Source organism: Manduca sexta, chromosome 20, assembly GCF_014839805.1.
Source record: "Manduca sexta isolate Smith_Timp_Sample1 chromosome 20, JHU_Msex_v1.0, whole genome shotgun sequence".
Lineage (NCBI taxonomy): Eukaryota > Metazoa > Arthropoda > Insecta > Lepidoptera > Sphingidae > Manduca > Manduca sexta.
Window position 1 is genome coordinate 3,933,584 of NC_051134.1, and position 23,197 is coordinate 3,956,780.

The 23,197-nt window shown below is 33.4% G+C and overlaps 3 protein-coding genes across 4 annotated transcripts in view; 1 reads left to right on the forward strand and 2 right to left on the reverse strand.

The window, feature by feature from the left end:
- Positions 1-3,310, reverse strand: part of LOC115445427 — a 112,478-nt gene extending 109,168 nt beyond the window's left edge. Inside the window, exon 1 of one of the 2 annotated variants that reach the window (XM_030171695.2) lies at positions 3,133-3,310. The gene's annotated coding sequence lies outside the window, so the exon portion shown is untranslated. The remainder of the gene's footprint in view (positions 1-3,132) is intronic. The other variant, XM_030171703.2, reaches the window with a different exon arrangement.
- Positions 3,311-8,448: 5,138 nt separating this feature from the next.
- Positions 8,449-11,177, forward strand: LOC115446057 (NAD-dependent protein deacylase sirtuin-5, mitochondrial-like). The gene is made up of 4 exons (XM_030172614.2): positions 8,449-8,842; positions 8,993-9,187; positions 10,320-10,473; positions 10,754-11,177. Exons 1-4 carry the CDS (start codon positions 8,525-8,527, stop codon positions 10,957-10,959), a joined length of 873 nt encoding a protein of 290 aa, XP_030028474.1. The 5' UTR covers positions 8,449-8,524; the 3' UTR covers positions 10,960-11,177.
- Positions 11,067-23,191, reverse strand: LOC115449722 (ATP-dependent DNA helicase DDX11). The gene is made up of 11 exons (XM_037440618.1): positions 23,181-23,191; positions 22,787-23,027; positions 22,181-22,448; positions 21,656-21,966; positions 20,965-21,150; positions 20,365-20,568; positions 19,791-19,979; positions 18,942-19,048; positions 11,672-11,835; positions 11,320-11,420; positions 11,067-11,251 (listed from the first exon to the last, which is right to left on the reverse strand). Exons 2-11 carry the CDS (start codon positions 23,015-23,017, stop codon positions 11,168-11,170), a joined length of 1,845 nt encoding a protein of 614 aa, XP_037296515.1. The 5' UTR covers positions 23,018-23,027; positions 23,181-23,191; the 3' UTR covers positions 11,067-11,167.
- Positions 23,192-23,197: the final 6 nt, after the last annotated feature.

Genomic DNA, 23,197 nt, shown 5'->3' on the forward strand with positions numbered 1-23,197 from the left:
TTACACGCGGGCGGAATTGCGGATAAAAGCTTTGTAAAATAGTGCATTGTCTATATTTAAATATAAATAATACTATTTATTAAAAATGTATACCTTGCGAGCGAAACTATGCTCAAATCAGATTTTTTTGCTGACAAGGTTATAAGTAATGTCATAGCTAACTAAGCACTTAAGTTTTTGTTAATAAAATTATTTGAAAACCGATTTCTAATAAATATATAACTTGAATAGTAAAACTCCAACTACATATAATAAGATAAATATACAAAAGCAAACGTTTATAATCAATCAGCAATATAAGGAAAAACAGGCGATTTCTTTCTTAAAATAATATTTATATTCAGCCCTTTCTGAAAGGAGAAAAGCGATCACAAACCGAAACTACTACACGAAATATTATTGTATACGATAAAAGGAAAAGTACTTACACATGAATCGCGGAATAATAGCTGATATCGGATCGCAGAGATAAGGGTTTGATAGAGCGATGTTGCTTCATAATACATTATCTTTTACATGGATATCATACGCTGGAAACACAAGTTGCACTACACAAAAAACGATTTCAAGCTGTTAGTTTTGAACAATTTACTCGTCGGTGTTTGCCACAGATAAACAGTATTATCACAGCAAACTTTAAAAAACAAAAAAAACAATGATACTGCCACCGCAACGCACTAGTCACTGAGGAGATGTTATGCCTCATAAAATGGAGTAATACCTCGGTTATAATGCTCATCAAATCAGAAACACAACAACATGCACATTACTGATGGGAGATAAAGGCAGCTTTATTTAAGCGGGTGTTCAAACGAAATAACTGTTACATAGTAATCGAAAACACACATTGTGGTTAATTGAAATTATGCGTTAATTTACACCATTTTATTTGCGTTTGGATAATCTAAATGTTACACCAATCGTTGAACATTTTAATTGAAATTACCTACAATTTTATGTACTCAAATTAAGTTTTAATCGCATGTCTATTATTTAGATCACTAGAAACTGCTAATCAATTATCTGATGTCAGAATTAAAGTTAAATTCAAATCATGCACACTATTCGGTTACATTCCAAGATGAAGTAGTAAGATCCGAACGCAATATGTACCTATACATTGATAGTGTCATATACCTCTACAAGAACCGGGAGTATACAAAATAGATTGCAATTGTGGCCCTCTCTTATATCGGGCAAACAAAAATAAATATAGGGACCCGCGTAAAAGAACATATAGCTGACGTGAAACACGGACGCTCGACTATGTCTGCAGTCGCTGAACACTCTGAAGGAGGCGGCAATCATTATCTGCGACTAGACAAACCACAAATCCTCGCCAAAGAACACCGATTCCTGCCCAGGATGATTCGCGAGGTTATTAAATTTAATAAACATAGTAATTTCTTTAGGAATGGTGGTTGGAAGCTTGCACAAGCCTGGGATCCAGTTCTACATTTAATTAAATCAGAACCCAAGAGACCGGCTGCCAGACTTCAAGACACTGTGAGCTCATTCTGCGTAGATCGGACCACCAACAGCTAACATTTTAAAAAGATGTATAATTGTAAAATGTAGGTAGATATTGTAACTTTGACTTTACGGATGAACAACACCCCAGTCCTCCCCCGTGACCATGAAGGCTGCAAAGTCTTCGAAACGTCGGGAGAAAAATAAAATACAAAAAACCGCGATAGAATCCGAAAATTAGTTTAATTTCAATACCTTACAAGGAATCTCATTCCATCCAATAAGTTAAATTGTGTAAGTTTTTTCGATACCTACTTCATAAAAGCTAAAAGCAAAAAATATATGCACAAATTGAACCTTCTTAGTTCCTTTCTGATATATCAAGTAGAAGTATCTTTATTTTTTTTTACTAAAAACTCAGACAAAACCTTTTAAAAATTAAAACTCCCGTTGTGTTTGAATGAATCTATAAACGTATTTACTTTAAGTTAGAGTTGAGAATCAGTTATTACAAACAAATGTTTGAATACAATAAGTTAACCAGAACCGCCCACGCAACATGTAGGCGTCTATTTTCAAGTTTTCTTTACGTTATTATAACATTTTGTAAGAATTAATTTATTCATAAATTAATTTATTCAAATGAAAAGCAAACCGGCGTTCTTTATCTCTGATCAAAAATATTGTTGTACCCTTTTATTAAACTAGCATTAAGCCTCAACTTTAATATTACATTTTAAAAGTTCAAAGAAGAAGACTAAGTCGATAAAATCACCCAATCTAAATGGAAACGGCATCAAAATTCATCCGGCAGTTCAGGAGTGTTAAACAAAGACAAACAACGCTACTTGTATTGTATTCCATTCTTATGTGAAATCCGAAAGATCATGACTCGACCCTTAGCCAGTCAAACACGACGGGAAACTAGTTATAGTACATAATTTATACGGAATTGTAAAGAGCTCAAGAATCGATAGGCTCACTCTAAATTCTACCCCTATTAAGGATCACGGGATCCAAAACAGTCGCGGCGAAACAAAGTTTCCCCAAATACCATCTATCCTACCCACATATATATGCGTAAGGTTCTATATGTATCTACGTATAATGTTCTTTTTACATTATAGAATAATCAATAATTCATTCATTCGAATCTTCGACGAAAATAGATTGATTGGATTTTTCCAATATAAAATACAGTGCTAACTTATAAATAATTTATATCATCCCGTAGATATTATGCTCGAGCCTCTGGTTAATTAAAAAAATATTTATCATTATAATATTAAATTTTTTAAAGAAGTCGCAACGACTAATAGTTATTCTTTTGATTATCTTAACCAGCATAAATATATTACCGTTCTGATAGAAAATAAAATTAAAAAACATTTACTGAGTAACTCAAAAACAGAAAACTCGGTAAAAGAGAAGGTAAAACTGAAAAAAAAACTTTCATCAACAGCCGACCTCATAAAGTTCTGACCGCAAACAGAAGCACGCTAAACCAACGGTCAAAACAAATAAAGATGAGCCGTGTTAAATAAACAAAGACCTACGACCACGTAGACACAAAAAATACCAGTACATAAAAAAGAATTTTCCCCGACGCGCAGGGTGCCGCGTTAATTTTATCCCTGTAATAATTATGAGGCAGTTACTCACCCGTTTCCCGCGTTTGCTCGAACTTGAGTTGCTCTGGAATAAATCGGTTACGGGGCGCTAGGAGACGTTTGCTCGCCAATACAGCGTGCCGCGTTCTGCTGCCACTGGCGACTCCTCGTGTGGAGGTGAGAGAGATTGTGGCGCATGCGTGCAGCCTATGACGTCAATGCTTTCGTTCACAAAGCATACAGGTGTTGGTTTTTGATATAGACACCGCAGTCGCCGCTCGCACGTTTTATCTGATGATATTGGTTGTTTATAGGATTCTGATCCTTGTTTATGTTGTAACACGATGAGTATGATTAGGGGTTGTATACTACAGTTATTAACATGGCTGGAAAACTATGGGTAAGTTCAGCACCCAAATATCTACGATCAATGAATGGAATAATGTAAGTCACACATAGTGAATGAAATCGCTGAACGCGTAAGCCATTCGTATCTACCAAGCAGTGTCGAAATTTTTGCTTATTAGCTAACAGCCTATAATAGTTATTCTAATATTTAAAAAAAATATTTCATCTGCCCCTCATCTATTAAGGTCATATCGTTACGCAATTTGTCTACCCAAGCTTTTTATGAGGACCAAAGTGCGTTGCTCGCTATTTATGCAAACTGGTATTAATTTAGATTAAGCTCTTACATAATTTTTATTTTTTTTACCCTTAAATAAGGATTCTCTTGCATTAGCGATTATGTTACCTTAGTCTATACTAGATTATGCACTACTTATGAACTATATTGCGTGAATTATGCAACCGATTAGGATCAAATAAAATTTAGTTCCTTGGTTAAAAATAATATTATGTTATATATTGCCTGACCCTATATTGCTCTGGTTCATTAATCTTTTATATTTACTATAAGATATACCTCTACATGCATATTATAAATAGATGACGAGTGCAGTCAATGCAGAGCTTTAAAATTGAAAGTTCTGGGTGTTGTTACTGTCTAGATTTTTTTTATTGCTTTGAATAATGCGAAGAGCTTGCCATTCGCCTGATGGTAAGCGACATCCCGCCCATAAACACTAGAAACACCATCAAACACCCTGAATTATAAAGTATTGTTAAGTATTTTACTGCGCTTGCCATCCTGAGACATGAGATTTTAAAATATAAATTTAGTGCCTTGCTTATCTTGTCGATTGATGTGATAAAAAAGTTTATATGGTGTTTGTTGTGTTTGTGTTTGTGATGCTTCGTTACTATATGAAATTTAGGGATGTCAAGACAGGGTAGGTAGCGAAGTTAGGAGCTTATTATAATGTAAAATATAAAAAAATATTTTAACTAATCATTACGTATTACAAAGGCCAGTTCTCATGTCTGTCTTAACGCGCTAAACACAAAAAAATCCGAAAAGATTTTCATAAGGTCGACCAATGGTCAGAATGATTCATGAGGAATTTTACGCGGAAGTATAATGCATTTAATGTTTTTAAAAGGAAAAATCTAATTGTTTCGGCCTTGAATACAAAATTTACTAAAACTGTGGAAAACAACTTTTATAATGACAGATAAGCAATTTAGTTATATACTAATTCCACAAGTAATAATTATTTCCCACCAATCAAATCTCAATAGTCATTGAAACTCCAATATGCCGATGTTCCAGACAGATATTGACTTAATACTTAAATTATGAGAATTCAAGACTGATTTGAAATTTAGGTCATGCCCTCTTTGTGGGGCGCTCAACGTAGCTGCAGCGAACTGTGGACCGCATGCGGAAACGGATAAAAATAGCATTGTTCTAACGTGAGTGAATTTTTTATTATTTTCCACCTGCTCTTGTAATACGGCGTTGGCATGTTCCAGCAGAAACGACTTTTTTTTTTAAGATTGGACCCCGCAGTCTACATCGGAGGAAACCTGCTAATGGAACACTTGACCCCCGGACCCGGACCCCCGGCTTAGCGACCTGGACGAAACCTGGGGAGAGATATCTGTTGAAGGGAAATGTGGGGAATGAAAAAGGAACCTTCTTAGGATGGGCGGAGGGGCTTTCCCTTACGGCCATCCTAAGAAGGTTCCTTTTCCAGGAAATAGTTCCGAGCCGTCTTAGACCTCAATGCCTAGGTATAACTATGAGGTATTCACACTAACATGTGTGCCTAGGGCCGCGAGAAATGTCCCCCCATGCGTGGGCATGCATTCGGTGTAAAGACCGAGCGCACAAGAATAGGCTTGGGGGAAAAGCAGAAACGACTTGGCTTAATTTTGTTGTTTAATTATTAGCGTTAAAACAAAAAATGAAACGATAGTACTGTTCTGCTATCCTTCTTTTAACTGTTTAGATATTTGTTAGTAAGCACAAGCATAAACGGTTAACGGATTTTATTCCAAAAAAAATATTCACACCGATGAAACGGCGAGCGAGACGTAATCTATACTTATAATAAATCTGTAGAGAGGTCAATTCTGTACATGAAATATATTTCCAAAACAAAAATAACTATCAGGGGGTGATTAGGGATCGATACTGATGCCAAAAATGCAATTAGTAAAATTTTTGTCTGTCTGTCTGTATAACCGTTATAGAAACAAAAACTACTCGACGGATTTTAACGAAACTTGGTACAATTATTACTCTTACGTTTATAACACTCTCAGTCATCCCTAATTAAAAAAGTTAACATTATTAAATATTCCATAAAAAAGAATCATAGAAATCGGTATAGAAACACCAAAGTTATACATGAAATACGCTAATAATAAGCCATCATGCGTGAATACTGAATCATGCTATAAGGATTATTTTTGTATATATATAATAAAACGAACATTCTCGAACGTTCGTAACCGGCTCCATTTTTGAAGTCCGAAATCCACGCGGGCGAAGCTGTGGGCGGAAGCTAGTTAGTAATATAAACGTGCTTCAGCGTAATTAGAATGTTTTTTAACTAACAATTTAGGACCTTAATTACAAGCTTAAAGGACTTATTATCCTTAAAAGCTAAATTTACAGTAGGTATATATCTTGAAACTTATTATAACTTCGCTGACTACATTGTACAAGGCAAGTTGCGATAATTTCCATTGTTGCAAAACAAAAGAAACACACCAACACGCTTTTATCCCTGAAGCGGTAGGCTGCGGTGCAACTAGGGCAGGGCAAATGTTTAATGGTAAATGTGCCATTATTAATAAAAAATGACCTCCGAGTGCCCCCTTTTAGCGATTTCATTTATGACCCAACTATGCTATTTTTTTTTTTGTATCGGGACTTAGCAAATTGGCTTTTCTCCCTGATGTAAAGCGAAGTTAAGCCCAAAGAAAGATATACAATGTTTGGCATATTATTCGCGTGCTCGATGCTGTCACGTGCCACTACTGGCACGCGTGCCATTGATTCGACATCCCTGAAGTAGGGTATGCACTTGTGTATGTTCCGTCCAATGATCTGTTAACGAGCGAGCCTATCGCCATAAGAGGAACAAATTGTAGGCAAATGCTATGTGAAATGGCATGAAAAACATAATTTATGAAAAACGTTAACCAACTACGTTTTAATAAAGAAACTGCTATACAAAAGTGCTTTGATATTTAAATTGTAAGATTTTTCGTAAATGAATTTTCCACCCACGTTGAGTTGAACAATCTGGAAAGTTTTCAGCGAAACTCACATTTTGACGAAATAAGTAATGTTTTGCGACTTGGTATATTCGTGCCATGACTCGAATGTCGAACGGTTTACAAAGGATGAAAGAAATTCTAAATTATTTTTATCACCTTACTGAATAAATACTTTTCTGGGACAATTTTCAATGGCATGCAATGCAATTTTCAATTTTCAATGACTGCCTCGATGGCGTAGTTGTATTGCATGTCCGGTACAATAGCGGTCTGAGGTCCTGGGTTCGAATCCCGGGTCGGGCAAAATGATATTTGGGTTTTTTCTGCTCAGTATCAGCCCGGAGTCTGGAATTTGTGCCCGATATGGCGATAGGCTCGCCCCCTATCACATCATGGGACGGAACATACTTGGCGAAAAGTGGGTGCCCTAGTTGCGCCTCTGCATACCCCTTCGGGGATAAATGCGTGATGTTATGTATGTATGTATGTATTTTCAATGGCTTATTAAACTTAGTGGAGGATGATTAAGTCGGCAATTATAATATGGAGCCAATTAGATAATCATGATGTCAACTGCTCAAACATTGCGACTATTAACTTTAAAGGTCGCTGTAAATATAAATTCAATATGCATTTACGATTATTAGATAACCAAAATAAATAAAAATATATTTGACAAGTTTTTGCTCGAAGCCCCGCCGCATGAGTAAGTTTTTTGGGATCAAAATCTTGCTTCATATTTTCTAAAGATAAAAAGTAGCCTTGTAGCACTGAGGGGTAATATAGTACCTTCCTACATGTGAAAAAAAAATCAAAATCCGTTTAACAGTTCCTTAGATTAGCGCGTTCAAATAAACAAACAATAAAAACTCTTCAGCTTTATATATTAGTAAGTACGTAACTATTAACAAGTATAGATTAGCATTATGACGACGTATTCTGCGAATATTAATTACTTTAGTACACATTAATAATAATTCTAATAGCAAAATACCTATTAGCTTCAATCAATTAAGTATGAAAATTTAATTTCAATAGAATTAAAGGCCCTAAATAAATTGGTAACAAAAATATTTCGATAAGACATTGTCCTATAGAAACGCGTTTCTCGTTACTTTACCGACCGACATAAGTAAATCTTCAACGTAAAATTAAATTTCTTAATAGAATGTAAAAAAATCTTACGTAGTATATTACTTATTCTATGAAGATGAATACTGTCTACTTACCAGTCAAATTCATTCATCATCTAGAATACTTTAAAAATAAGTACCGTTTATTACTTATAAAAAGCGCGGCAATCAATGCGGTACCGATTACAGCTTACCTTACGAAAAATAAGATAACTTCTACTTCGAATTTGCTGGTTTCACATTACCTGGTACGATTTTTTTTATAAAGTCGACGTTGTAGTAATTATTATTGTATTTTTGTATGTAAATACGTCTATTGTCTACTTATAAGACAAAATCTTCGTCTGACTCCATTTCCGCCATTTCTACCAAACGTCAAACATTGATGTTGCGTTCTGATACTCCAATATATTATATTATGTAGTTAAAAACAATATAAAAATATTTTATTCAAAAATAATAATTTACAAAAGTAATTTTATTACAATATAAAATACTATAAATTGGATATTGTGCCAAGAATACTACGGAGTTATTTTTTTTATTAAGAAAGTTTTATATATTGCGTAATTGTTTATTTCATCTCATTTTCGAACGGAAACTTAATGCAAAGTGCACTAACTTGATTGATAATTTTTATTTTGATAAATATTTATTTGACCTTTGCTCATTTTAATTATGAGTATAGGATTACTACAGAAATTACATAGGACAATTATTACGTATAGTGTCTCGAGAATAATGGCTGTGCGACCATCAAGTGATATGGCAAAGTTTAAAGAAGCGTTGAAAGCGGCCAAGCAAGTCGTCATACTATCTGGAGCCGGCATTAGTGCAGAATCTGGAATACCTACGTTCCGAGGAGCTGGTGGTTTCTGGAGGAAGTACCAGTCTTCAGCCTTGGCCACACCAGAGGCTTTCAGAGAAAGCCCTAGTTTAGTTTGGGAGTTTTATCATTACAGACGTGAAGTTGCTGCAAAGGCTCAGCCTAATGCGGTAGGTACATCAGTATCTGTTTTATTTTTACGTTCCTTTACAGCAGAATTATTGTTTGCCAACTAAATTAATAGAGTAAAATTGTAAGAGCTGTTTTACCTAACCCAAATATTATTTAATAATTTTGAAAACTTTAATTTTCGATTCCAGGGCCATTTAGCAATAGCAAACTTTGAAAAAAAATATGGGAATGAGAAGACAATCACAGTGATAACACAGAATGTTGATGGATTACATGCAAGAGCAGGGACTAAGAATTTAATTGAACTACATGGAAACCTGTACAAAACTCGCTGCACTAAATGTAAGGAGGTGTTAGTGAATACAGACAGTCCTATTTGTGAGGTAAAGAATACATTCCTAAGCCCTTACTGAATATGGCAAATGTGATTTTACTGTGCATAGTTGGTTCTAAAGCTATTTGACCAATATACATGTGAAGCAGGCATAGTAACTAATAATCAAATTAACACACACACTCACACGCTTTATCTCCAAAGGGGTAGGCACCCTGTTCTGCCATGTGTATTGAGTCCTACTATGTAATAGACAAGGATAATGCCATATTGGGCACAGATTCCAGACTCCAGGGCTAATATTGAGTGAAAAATCCAATAACACTACCTTTTTTTTTTTTTTTTTTTTTTGTTTTCGCGGAGAAAGTGTCTTATGACTACCGCTCAGCCTTCGTGGGGGGCGACTGAGCGGTTCGGCGCATTAGGGACGACTGCGAGCTTCCTCTGACGGAAATGTCTAAGTCTGCTTCCACAGCCGCCCCTGCGCGGTGCCGCCTAGTGCGGCCCGTCTCCTGTGGGGGGAGGGGCTCAGGAGCCCCACGCACCGAAGGACGCCCTCGGCGTCTACGGCAGCATGAGGCCAACTGCACACTGCCGTCCATCCCGGGGGTCAACCGAAAGATGTGCAAAAATGCACAAAAATGCACTAGGGCGGACAGCCCCCTGCTGCCCGCCGACGACCCCCATCGATCCAATAACACTACCTGACCTTCAGAACTTCATTCATATGATAATACAACTACACTAAGTAGACATTAGACAGTCTTACATTTTACTATTATTATAAATATGAAAGTTTACAATGTTTGTTAGAATTAAATGTAGACACCGCTGAACTGATATGGATAAAATTTTGCTACTGGAACAACCACATCTTGGATTAACATTAGCTACTTTTTATCCCAATAATTGCTCCTGTGGGAAATAATTTAATTTCTTAGATAGTGCTGGCGTCATAGATCACTACTATGATTTAGGCACTAGGTTGCAAGCAACATTTAGTATCTCATAAGAGTCAAACTTCCTAATTTGGAATCATTATTACTACTTATAGATAAAAGCTTTAGTCATAAATATTTTGTTTAGCATTCTGCCAGCACTCAAATCTCATCACTCATCTTGACCTATTTTATTACAACAGACAAATAATTAATTTTATATCATACTTAATTTTTTTTCAGGCATTGGCCAACAGAGGAGCACCAGATGCAAAGGTAATTGGCTCTGATATCCCTGTGAAGTCACTACCCCATTGTAAAAAGTGTGGAGGTCTACTGAGGCCCCATATTGTGTGGTTTGGGGAAGGTTTGGATCCTAATGTCTTAGAAAATGCAGGTAATATTAATATTATTTTTTTTTCTCTATTTACACCTTTAAAATTAAAAAAAAGAATAGTGTTTATAAGCCCTACCTGTTTCATTATGGACTAAATTACCCCATCTAAATTAGTTGCATCTTACTGCCCATGATATATAAGCCTCAGAATATCACCAATGACATGAACCTAGCATATCATCATAAATTTTCCACTAACAAACCATCAAAGTATATTATATTTCCAAAACTGGTCATTGTCATTTTGATAACCTTAACTAAACCAATGATTTATTTGCAGAAAGAGCCATGTCAAAATGTGACATATGCTTAGTAGTAGGCACCTCATCAGTGGTGTATCCCGCCGCAATGTTTGCGCCACAAGCCGCAGCCAGGGGGGCTACTGTAGCAGAATTTAACTTAGAAACAACACCTGCCACTCCAGACTTCCACTACTACTTTGAAGGACCGTGTGGCACCACACTACCAGAAGCATTGTCAGACTGAATTATTTTTAGTAGGTGAAGGAAAGATATTTCGTATCATATGGTAAAGGTGCCTTTATATTGTAATATGTTATTCAATTTTATATAATAAATTACGAAACAAATGTATATATGTAAATAAATAATATTTATTCAGTTATTGTTTGTACATAGTTGTGTAAGAATTGTTGATGCTTTGTTAATATGTATAGCCACAAATAAAATTATTATCACTTCTTCTCTTTGTGTCTTCCAAAAAATTTTGCTATACTCCCAATTGTCTGTCCGAAACCGCAATTTGTTACAAGTGATTTCTGAAAAAATACAAACTGGTAAGAATTCAAATTCAGCACAGTCAATAACAAGACACTCATAAAATTACCTGAATAAATGAGGGTAAGGAAGAAACTGTTTGCTGCCTTGAGTATCTCTCATCAACTAACAAAACACAAGCATAATCGTTAGCATGCCGAACTGCTCTGCCTGAAAACAAATAGCTTACTAGGCACTGTTGTAAACAATTTAATTCTTAGATTATGATCTTAACAGTTTGATTTACTTGAAATTTAATATAAACGTAATTGACATTTTATAAGAATAAAAATAACAAAACTACAATAAATTACAACTACTTGCCTTATACAGGCTGTCCAAAAATTTTAAATCAAGATAGACAAAAATTCAACCTATGGGTACAAGACAACAAATTTAAACTACTCATTTTAATTACTTACCAATACATTGGTTAACAGCTTTCATACACAAGTTCTCATAATAGGTATTACCCGCCCCACTTCCCTCAGTTCTATTCAAGTAAGACATTTTTTCTTGTAATTCTGGGGATTTTATGTTTGGGTACGGCATCCCTATTACGATGACGCAACGGCCAAGGTCGTCACTGAAAAAAAATAACTATTTAGACGCTACCAGACCCGTTTAACTCGGCGAAAAAAAGTAACACAATAGCGATGAGCAGCTATCTCACTTTTCACGATTTTTCCATACATTTAATGAATCGTTCCTTAAATGTCTCCTTCTACACAACGTCCTTTATTAGTGTGTGTATTATAGTATAAGCTGTCATTCGATCGCAAATAAGAGTCTCTAATCTCGGATTTTTGGAAACGACGCGTAGCGCCATTTTTTATTGTGGTTAACCTTTAACCGCTGCTTTGAAATTGAATTTTCCGTTGCAATTCGCTATTTTGATTTGAAGGCGGTTTTCATCTATTTATTATCTAATTATAGTGCTTTATTGTGTGTGAATGTTTTTGTAAACAATATATTATAAAAGCAATCATTTAGTGTTTACCAGTTTAAATGTGTAATTGTTTTCTTCGTATAGTTTGGTTTATTTGATAATATAATGGTTTATAAGTGCTCTGTTCCCGGGTGCAGTACTCGAGGCCGAGGTATTAAATATTATAGTGTGCCGTTCACAAATAAAAAAAGGTGGGAAGAGTGGTTAAGGTTATGTCCATTTCTACAAAATTATCCTCCTACTAAACGCGAAAACATTCGTTTTTGTCATAAACATTTTATTCCCGAACATATAAAACAGAATCTAAGATTAACACCTAATGCGATTCCTTTAGTAAACTTAGGAAATACAGATGAATATAAAGTCACAAACCGAGATTTGATATTAGAAATTGAACCCACTAGTAGCATTACTGAATAGCATTGCTGCTATTAAGTCATTAATATCAGATTCTAATGCTGAACTCCTACGTAGTAACAAATATACCAATGACATCTGTTATAAATCGGCCCAAACCAATTGTACCATATCTATGATGTACCTCATTTATTGAAATGTTTTCGCAATAATTTTCAGACAAAAATCCTACTCATTGGCAACCAAAGGGCAAAGTGGGAGTATATTGAGAGACTTTATAAAGTGGATGGTTTTGGTGGCAGAGCAAGAAGCACCAAACTTACTGAGAAGCACATAAATCCAACTTCATATGACAAAATGAAGGTAAATAAATATACATTGTTCTATCATAGTTTTGTTTACAAGTCTTGACTGATTAATAAAAGATTGAAATTCTCCCCTTATTTAAGCATGATTATTGTACTTTGATAATTGCTCCTAATATACTTTTCAATATTGACATTATTAAAAATGACCCTTATGCAAACTCTAATTGGCCTAACTGGCATCATAATTATTGTGCTGCTTCAAAGAATAATGCATCAACTGTAGGCATAGGAGTTTATCACCTACAAATTAATATTATAAAAAAAACCTCCTGGACTGGATTTATTTTATCGACAGCTGCCATAACAGTTGATGACAGGTCAAATAATGCCATATGAATAGAACTGTGCTTATGAAAACCTTTTAGATCAGCACAGAATAATTTATGTTTTTCGAAATATGAGTAATGAGCAGTTAGTCTGTAAATTACTTTCCCAATAACTTTTGAAAATTACGAATTTTTGCTATAATAAAAAAACATTATAGACCTATAATTCTTCATATTACTTTTTTGGAATATAATACACAAAATTATTCCTGTAAATATTCTCTTATATAATAATATGTCTTATCAATTAAAAAGGTTTTTAATTTAAGTTTAAATATATCTATGTTTTCTATGTTTATAATACAACTTGTAATTTATTATACTATATTCTTGGACCCGTGCAGATAACGCTCTTATCTAATAGAGCTGTATTGTTAGGTGGCATTTTTATTTCGTTTGCTATAATATTTAGTGTACATAATATATGTAGATTTCTTTTACAAATATTGAAATTTCGTATATAAATAAACTAGTTAATGTAAGAATTTTTCCTTAAGTTCCTTCCAGTTTTAAGTTGCAGTACACCTGGAGCCCTAAAAATCGTATGGCTTCTGCCTGTAAGTGATAATTTATAGAAAGCAATTTAGTTGCTGACCTATTCTTGAAAAAAAATAAGATGTTTTCTTTTAAAGTAATTTATAAATGGTTTTCTGTAAGCCAATTCACAATGTCCTCTAATGCCTTATTTACTCTAGCCTCTAGTAATGACTGAGTTTTCTCAGAGAATATTACCGTACTATCATCAGGAAATAAAATCATATCATCATTACTGATCCTTTTCCTTTCATGTTTCCAATAAATCGTATTCTGTGATTAAATTAACCACTTTCCCCAACTTGAAATTGGCATAATGTACAATTGTCATAAAAAAACCTTAATATAATATGTTAAATTGCTGTATTCTTGTGAAAGTATTGGCCAGAATATAAATTTCTTTGGGCCATTTAATTAAATATCTTTAAGCTCATAACAGATTAAATAAACATACCATGATTAAAATCGTTCATTTATTAATTTACAAATATATTATTTATATTATTAACATTTCAGGTCAAATTTGCAGCCCAAGTTTTTAGCCGGCAAGTGGCTACATCACTAGAAATCCAGATGAAGTCTCTGCTATCTCTCAAGGATCATGATTACATAAGTTTAAATAAAGACATTGGAAATGGTTTGTTCACAGCAGAAATTCTTCTTTTTATAAATAATTTCTTTGATAGTTTAAATGGTCTTGGTCATTATGGGAATAAGTTAAAACATGCTCTTTCATATAATTCGGAGCACATTGCGTTTTGGAATGATGCTGTGAAAAAGCTAGCTTCAATGCGCTTTGACGCTTCCAATGAAAGGGAAAGGAAACCCTTATCACTGAAGCATTTTGAACATAATATAAAAACAATAAAACATTTGTGGTCAGATCTGCTGAGAATTGATGGTGTTAAATTTTTAAGTCTTAGACGTCTTAATCAAGATCCGATAGAAAACTTTTTTGGTCAAATAAGGGCACATGGTAATTTTAGTACAAATCCTAATTGTACTCACTTTGTATCGGCTTTTAAAACCTTGTTGATTAACAACATTACTACCGGTAAATCTTTATACACTAATTGTTCTGATGATGATGACAAAATGTTGGGAACATTAAACATTTAGTCAGCCACCAAAAATATGGTTCATACACTGATAGTCTTCAATGTAATGAAACTAACTTTATAGAAATTTCTATACCTAACGAGAATATATTCCAACATATGTCTGTAGTCTGTACCATATATTGCTGGTGCAATTTGTCGTTTTTGATGTCCAATTTGACCTGCAAAGATTGTGATAATTGTACAAAAGCACTATTATCTCAGAGAGAGTCTAATGTAGATAGGTTATCTTATCCTTCTAATAATTTTAGTCAAATGGTCTGGCAGAGTATTTACATTATTGACAAGATGATGCCTTTCTTTGCAGTGTTTATATTTATTCTGAATTAATAAGTAATTTAATAAAATATATTGACACTACTTGGTTCAACTGTAATATTCACAAAACAGCTGTTATTAAAGCTTTGTGGTCCTACATAGTTAGAATGCAAGTTAAGCAGTGGTGTATTAATTTTAATAATAGAATGAATAATATTGATTCAAGGCCTAAAGATATAGAAATGGAAACTCTAATCCGTGAGAAAGTCACAAAAGGATTGAGTTATAGATCACAAAGAAGGCGTAGTTCCTAATCTCACTTAATTAAAGTTCTTCATAGTATTTTGTCCACAATTATTACGATTTTTGCAAATGAAATTGATGTTTTTTAAAGTGTATTACCCACATTTTTGTGGTTTTAAATTAGCTATTATGCTTTCTGTTTATTGTATAAAATCATAGTAGTTTTTAAAATAATCTTCATTATGGTGACTGTTAAGCAAATAGTTGTTAAAATCTTATATACATAATTATGCTTGTACAACCTAAAATGAGCCTACCAGACAATTGTCAAGTAAATTACATTTCTACAAAAAGTAGTATTATGTGTATGTTTCCCAAATTGTTCATATTTTTATTGATTTACATTGTGCAGAATTAGTAATTTTACCTTTAATTTAATATTATATTTTCATTATAATGTATCCAACATTTTTTGTATTTTGTAGCATTTTTAGTAGCAAATGTGCCATTACATGATATTGCAAAATGTTAAATTATGCATGGAATGCTTTTCGTGAGAGAATAATCATATTCAAATAAATTCTTAGTTTTGTGTTTTTAGATTAGTTATTATACCTAATGCATAGTGTATAATGGTGAATAGCTTAAGTATGTCTCCTTATATTGTGTAAAATTATAGTGCTAGTCTTCACAATTATCTTCATTTTGCTAACTGTTAAGCAAGCCGTTGTTAAAATCTCATATGCATAATTGGACCTACTTATGCAAACAGGAACCAATACACACATGTGCCAAAATCGAGTTAAGTATGTAGAGAGCTTTCAAAATGTACCTTCTATCCTCTCTGTAAAGATCAAAATGATATGACAATTTTTACTGAACAAACCGTTTTCAACACAAGTTTACCAACCCACATAACACTAGTTGTTCAATAAACTAACAAGATCCAAGCCCCATGGTAACCGGAAAATCTAAAAAAATCTACGAAATTGTTTTGTTTTTACAAAGAACCATCCCATAAGACTCACATGATTTTTACGTCAAGCTTGACGGAAATGCAAATATAGAAGACGATCTGGAAGGTTTTTCGGGTCAGTCTGATTTTGAAGTAGAATAATATTTAGATTAAGGTGGTAGCTCAAGGTCCATTTTCATACATTTTGTTTCGGCTTTAATCTGGGTAACTAAACAAGTATTGGCAAGTAAAGAATTTAAATTCACGTCTAGTTAGTGATTAGTTCTCGCAGTTGAAGAAAAAACGTAAAATAATTAATAATCATGGATATTTCGGCCTTTAAAATTTAATATGACGAAATTTTAAAGGCAGAAATATCCATGATTATTAATTATTTTTACGTTTTTCTTCAACTGCGAGAACTAATCAACTAGACTGACTTAATTCTGTTTAGTTACCCAGATTAAAGCCGAAACAAAATGTATGAAAATGGACCTTGAGCTACCACCTAAGTAATTTTGATATTCCACAAAACATTTTAATATAAGAATTTTTATTTTACATAACTATTGTACTACGCTATTGTATTGGGTATTACCTGTAAAATAGTTGTATGTGGAAATAAATAAAAATATTTTTTCAGTAAAATATATTAAATAAATATGACATTTTATATTTTTATTATAGAATTATTCCAAGATAAAAAATTAACAAGAGATCAATCCACACAGAAATAGTTTTGCTAAAAGGAACCATTGAGTTATTTTTAAATTCCTTAATTATGTTAAATGATTTTCATCAATATTATATTTGTATAGATAGAATAAAAGTATTTTTTACAATATTGTAAATATTTTTCGTCCAAAATAACAAACAATTGTCTTGTATACAAAAATTGGACAAAAACAGCTTTTTCTCAAAACTATCATTGTGTGGGTTGATTCCCTTTTGCGTAAGTAGGTCCAATTATGCTTGAACTCGGTAAAATAAAAATGTTTATGTTTCCAAAATAGTTCATATTTCTATTCATTTACTATGTACAAAAATATTATTTTTACCTTTTTATTTAAAATCATGTTTTCAATATAAAATATCTAACATTTTTGTCCTTTGTAGTAATTTTTCTTACAAATGTGCCACTAGTCAGTCATTGCATTGTCATTATCTTTAATTTTATGTAAATTGTTATTGTTAAATTTATATGCAATCCAATTTTGTGTCTTGTATGTTATTGTTGATTTATAAGACAAAATATTAATAAGTGGATGACAACCAAAAAATCATGTTGTTGCATTTGCCTTTATAATATTGAATTGTAATGATGAAAATTAAAATTATGTTGGTAAATGTAAGCAGCTGAACGGTGTGCACTATTTATGTATTTGCTTTATGCCAGTCCATGTTTTTAATCCGTGCACCATCTTATATAAGCTATGTGACTACTTTGTATACAACATCTATAAAAAAAATGTGGTAATTGATGACAAAAAAATAAGCCCGGGAGTTCCTTTCTGCCTTTCTTCTTCGGGTAGTCATCTCTTAGGTAGCTAGTGAAAGGCTGGTGGGTTAGCTAGGTAGGGGCCTATATTGTATTCTTCGACGGCGGAGATCGTGATGCATTCCTTTTATTTTATTAAGATTATATAATATACCTTTTGTCCTGTCGGCTCGAGCTGACTTCTTTCGTTTTTTTATCCTTTATATATCAATTATTTTTTAAATTTTAGCGTCTGTAGTGCCTTAGTTGTTTGTTCATTAATTTATTTGATTTGTTTTAAACGTATCATAAGTACAGCAATAACTTTGTTTACCTATATTTTATTTTATTGAACAGAAAATGCAATTATACGGACTGCAATTTTAAGTAAAAAAATATTTTCGCTGGCTATCGGTAAATTATGGTAAATTGGGCGTGAAAAGTAATGAAAACATTACTAATAAATCTTTATATTTAGATAAGAAAAGTTGTTTTATTTTATTTGTCAATATTTTAAATGGGTCAACACGTGACACTACATTTACGCCGTGTACTCACTGTAGAAAACCGATAACCGATTTTTTTGTATTAATATGAAACCAGCCTAAGCACATCCCTAATTATTTAAAAATCGGTATATTCGGAAAAATATCGATTTTCAATACGGCTACGTCTCTAGTACTACGGCCATATTTAATTTTCAACATAACCTGCGTGCAAGTGAGAATAATAAGGGTCACAGGTTTTTCACACGGGAAAGAAAGAGAGTTCCAACTATTCATGAATTAATTGTATAACATAATATAGACATGGAACGCATCCTAGTGTGGGTTTCCTTATCGTGTTAAAATCAATGTATGAAGTTAACCGTCTCTCTAGTTTATTGGTCTCTGGACGCTACATCACACAAGAAATAAATCACATTTAATATGCCTGGCACTAATGTATGTTTATGTATTATTAAATATCCTTATGCACCTACCTTATTTATCTCTGCACAACCCTTAGGTTGACTGGGAGAGAATGCCTTTGGCATTAAGTCCGCCGATATACTTATTATGTATATAAAGTGCAAATAATAAATAATGAACAGATAAAATATATTACCTGAAGTTTAGCCCTTCACTAAGTTTCCCTCCAACAACACTAAATAACAACGCGCCATTGCGTGCGCCGTCTTTATTCCTTACAGCCGATGCAAATTTATTTAAAACCTGAAGAGATTCAAAGTTATTGCTTATTTAATGCATAATAAATATAAATTGATAGAGATGATCCACGATGTTTATTCATTAAATGATAATAGTGCATGATAGAATTTATTATGTATAAGTATGGTTCTTTATAAATTCAATTTAAACTTTGTGCTCTAGTAGTTCTACCATATTATGCAGAGGAGGATAAACATATTTATGCGAGCCTCGGTCATGCTAACCTAATGCATAATTAATACTAAACTATGAAGCTGCCCAAGGTTTTAAATGCCTGTCAAGAACGTTCTAATCATACTTAATTGACATAGTAGTGAACACAGAATAATATTACAAATACACACACACTCACGCCTTCTATACCCAAGGGATAAGTAGAGGCGCAACTGGTGCACCATTTCTCGCCGTATTTATTCCGTCCCATGATGTGATAGGGGGTGAGCCTATCTCCATATCGGACACAAATTCTGGACTCAGGGCTGATACTGTGTAGTAAAACCCGAGACCTCAACATTGCACTCGTAGCGTATCATAACGCCACCGAAGCAACCTACATTGTAGACTGCGTCGGTGGTGTTGTTTTATATTTGTCGGCTGTAGACTCTACATTTACAGGATATTGCAAAAATAAGAGTTCATTTAACATGCCCTAAAGGGAGGAAGATTACTATCTCTGAAAAGCATTAATTTCAAAATGGAAAAATAAAATCATAAAATAAGTTATGCACCATTTACTTGCACCCACCTGATCTACTTCAGAAGCTGATTTAGGCTCTCGAAACACGCATTTCTTTTTACTAATAATTTCTATTACGTTATTACTTTTCAAATGTTCATAAACACGTTGTTCGTAGCTGTATGAGGGCAAAAAGCATACAATTCCCCCAGGAATTATACCACATAAATTCCTAAGTATGCGACCAATCTCATCTACCTGAAACACAAATCAATCATAAATATTATTATGTTAACACCTGCAGCTACAGATTTAATGATAGTAATGTAAAAAAAAAATATTATTGCTGTTTCCAATTTGAAATTATGACATTTAGATAGTATAGTATCACAGACATATTAGACTCCTGCATAAATGCGTCTAATTGAAACATAAATCCATCCCTTTAAGAATACTTTAAAAACCGTTAAAACATTTTAGAAACCCTTAAAAATACTTTAAAATCCGTTCAAACATTTTAGAAATCTTTAAAAATACTTTAAAAACCGTCAAAAACAATTTAAAACTGTTACAAATTAAAAAGGCTTTAATACCGTCACCAATAACACAATTTAATATTTTATCGTTTTAAGTTTGAACTTACCAATTCATTCGACATACGATTCTCATACGAGAAATTAAGTGCCACGCTTGAGGGCCCTCTTGAGAGGCAAATGCCTAAAACATTATCCGCAGACACCACATGCTCACACCTCACAACATTTACTGTATCATTTTTATCACTGTTACTAGTAAGCAATGACTTGAACTCGCTTATAGGTTCCATTGTACCTCCTGCTACAATTACCTTTAAATTGAAAGATTAGTATAAAATAAGACTGGAATATTGAATATAAGTTTATATTAAAAATACACTGCTTCAGTGGTATAGCATTAGCAAACCCAGTAGGATACCGCTCCGTTGTCCTTGGTATATATTGTGTTTTTATCAGGCTAGAGTTTAAAATTTGTGTCCAATAAGTCTATAAACTAGCCTTCTATCATGGAATGATGCGAGCGTCGCGAAAAGTGGGTGCCCAGGATGCATGTCTGCTATCCATTTGTGAATAAAGGCATTATGTGTTTTAATTTAAAAGACACAAGTCATTTGGATATCATAAGTATAGGAATTTATTAATATCAATGAGGAATAAATATCCCAGGCATTTAAACCCAGATTTATGTATCTCTGAAGCATACATACAGATCTACACTGCTTTACAACTTCAGCAAAGTGTTCAGCGGGATTCAACAATAAATATTTTAGCTGTCCCTTTTGGTCATCGCCAATTTGTGCTAACACTCGACCATTTTCACTACGATCACATAGCATCTCCAAAAAATCCAATACTGCATACAGACCACTGCCCGCTGATGTCTCTGTTGGAACCTGAAAAAAAATTTTATTAACTGTAGTCTGGCAACAATAGCGGATCTAGATTGGGATTGCCGGTACTGAGAATATAATTGGTATAGGTTACTTGTCTCAAGCTATACATATAAATTTTATATTAAAGCAGTTTATAAAGTATACAAGATTGGGCGTAATTCTGAGCTATTGATGGATGCAATGTTGATATAAATTGTACTTGAAGCAGGGGTGTAACCTGGGTTTTGCCGTACGCTGGCGCAAGGTTCTAGGTGGGAGCAAAAAGGTTTTCGATTTCAACTATACTTAAAAAATGCGACACTTGCGCCCCGCCCCTTTTCATGTGGCTGCAGAGCAAAATAGTTCAAAATTCACAAATTTATGTGCACTAACTGCACTGAAATTATTATGTGGACTAGTATACTCCTTGTCATGACATGATATAAATAAAAAATGTGCTTTGATTTATTATTTTCTAGGCCAGTGAGGTAAAAGACGGTAAACAATTCAACATAATCTAAAATACCTGTAATGCTGGTTTTACGTCTGGGACAATTTCAGGAGGTGGTGCTTCATCTTTTTTCTTAGAAATGTTGCTTAGAAATGATTGAAATGAGCTCTTTTTGTTAACAACAGTTTTCTTCATTTCATCTTCAAGAGTTTGCTGGCTATACCTCATAGAAAATCCGTGTAATTTTGGAGCAAGTCTAGTATTTCTACAGAATTCTACCAAAGGCCTTAAGTTCATGTGGTCTATCTCTGCTTTTATTACAAAATCTTCAAGAGTGTATATCTTTGTCTCTTCTTTCTTTTCTTGGGGAGTTGGCTTTATTATTCCTAAAACAGGAAGCCAAAATTAATTTCCCCTTATCCTGGCTTATATGATTGTCATCAGGTGCAGTAAAGTCACTTTACTGGATTCGAGTAAAAATACTATAGTGTACAATTAGTAAAGAGTATAATACAATAGATTAGTACCTATTCTAGTGAGACAACGAGTGATACAGAATAATTCAAATAACCAATGAAATATGAAATAAATAAACCATACCTAATAACTTGGTAATGACAAAACTCATCTGGTTCAAAGACAACAGATTCTTAGAGCTCAATCTCGCTCTATATTTATTTATGTAAAACTGTAGGAATGTTTTCACTGAAGATAATTGTTTGGCACTCACTGGTGCTGAGTGTGCATTTTCTAAAGCCGCTGTAAGGCCGTGAGCTTCATCTAGTATTAGGACATTTTCTTTTAATTTGAGAGATATGCCTGATCTTGCTCCGGAACTGACAATACCTGCATGGCTTATTAGAACCACCTGAAATAGATATAGTGTACCTTATGTATTTACAGCAAAAAAAAAAAGAAAATCTAATATTTTCACATAGCAAAAGCAATTAGAATCTTATTTCCATAATATTGTAACTCTACACATCTGGCAAGCAACTTGTGCATATCATTAAAATAGCAACTTTAATGTGGCTAACAGTTAAGTTTAGATTAAACTAGCTGCAAGACAGACATTCATCTAAATAGTGAATACACACTGCAAGAAAAATCTGAGCGTATTTGCATAATATGCATTTTAGGAAACCATTCAGACAACTTAACATCACATTAATTTAAGCACATAGCAATGCATGGTATATGGTCTACCTCAGCCTCATCCAAAGCCATTCTTGATGAATAATATGGACAGGCCTTTAGCTCTTTACCGCATTTTACCAAGTCTTCCATGTCTAGAATATCTACCAACATCCTTTCCTTCAATTTAGTAATATTTGCCTGATTATAGTATGGACAAGCTGCACATGACTTTGTTTTAGTTTTTTTAAGAACTTTACCCTCCTCGCCCACTGATGTTGATTTTGTTTTGGATTTCTGCATGTCTAGACATCTGCAAAGACATTGAATGATATTCACAAACCAGAAAAATATTAACAGATTACACTTTTTCTGATAGGATAACATTAAGAAGAATCTGCATTTGGAAAAAAAAAATCTAATCACCCTATAAAGATCTTTTATAGCAAATAAATTATAATGATACCTTTCATTAATAAGATT

Coding starts and splice junctions, on each gene's coding strand:
- LOC115446057 (XM_030172614.2), top strand. CDS start 8,525: ATGAGTATAGGATTACTACAGAAATTACATAGGACAATTATTACGTAT. Junction 8,843..8,992: donor CAAAGGCTCAGCCTAATGCG/GTAGGTACATCA, acceptor TTTCGATTCCAG/GGCCATTTAGCAATAGCAAA. Junction 9,188..10,319: donor CAGACAGTCCTATTTGTGAG/GTAAAGAATACA, acceptor ATTTTTTTTCAG/GCATTGGCCAACAGAGGAGC.
- LOC115449722 (XM_037440618.1), bottom strand. CDS start 23,017: ATGCAGAAATCCAAAACAAAATCAACATCAGTGGGCGAGGAGGGTAAA. Junction 11,836..18,941: donor AGTGAAGGGCTAAACTTCAG/GTAATATATTTT, acceptor ATTTTTTTTCAG/TGACGACCTTGGCCGTTGCG. Junction 11,252..11,319: donor CCTTACCCTCATTTATTCAG/GTAATTTTATGA, acceptor GTATTTTTTCAG/AAATCACTTGTAACAAATTG.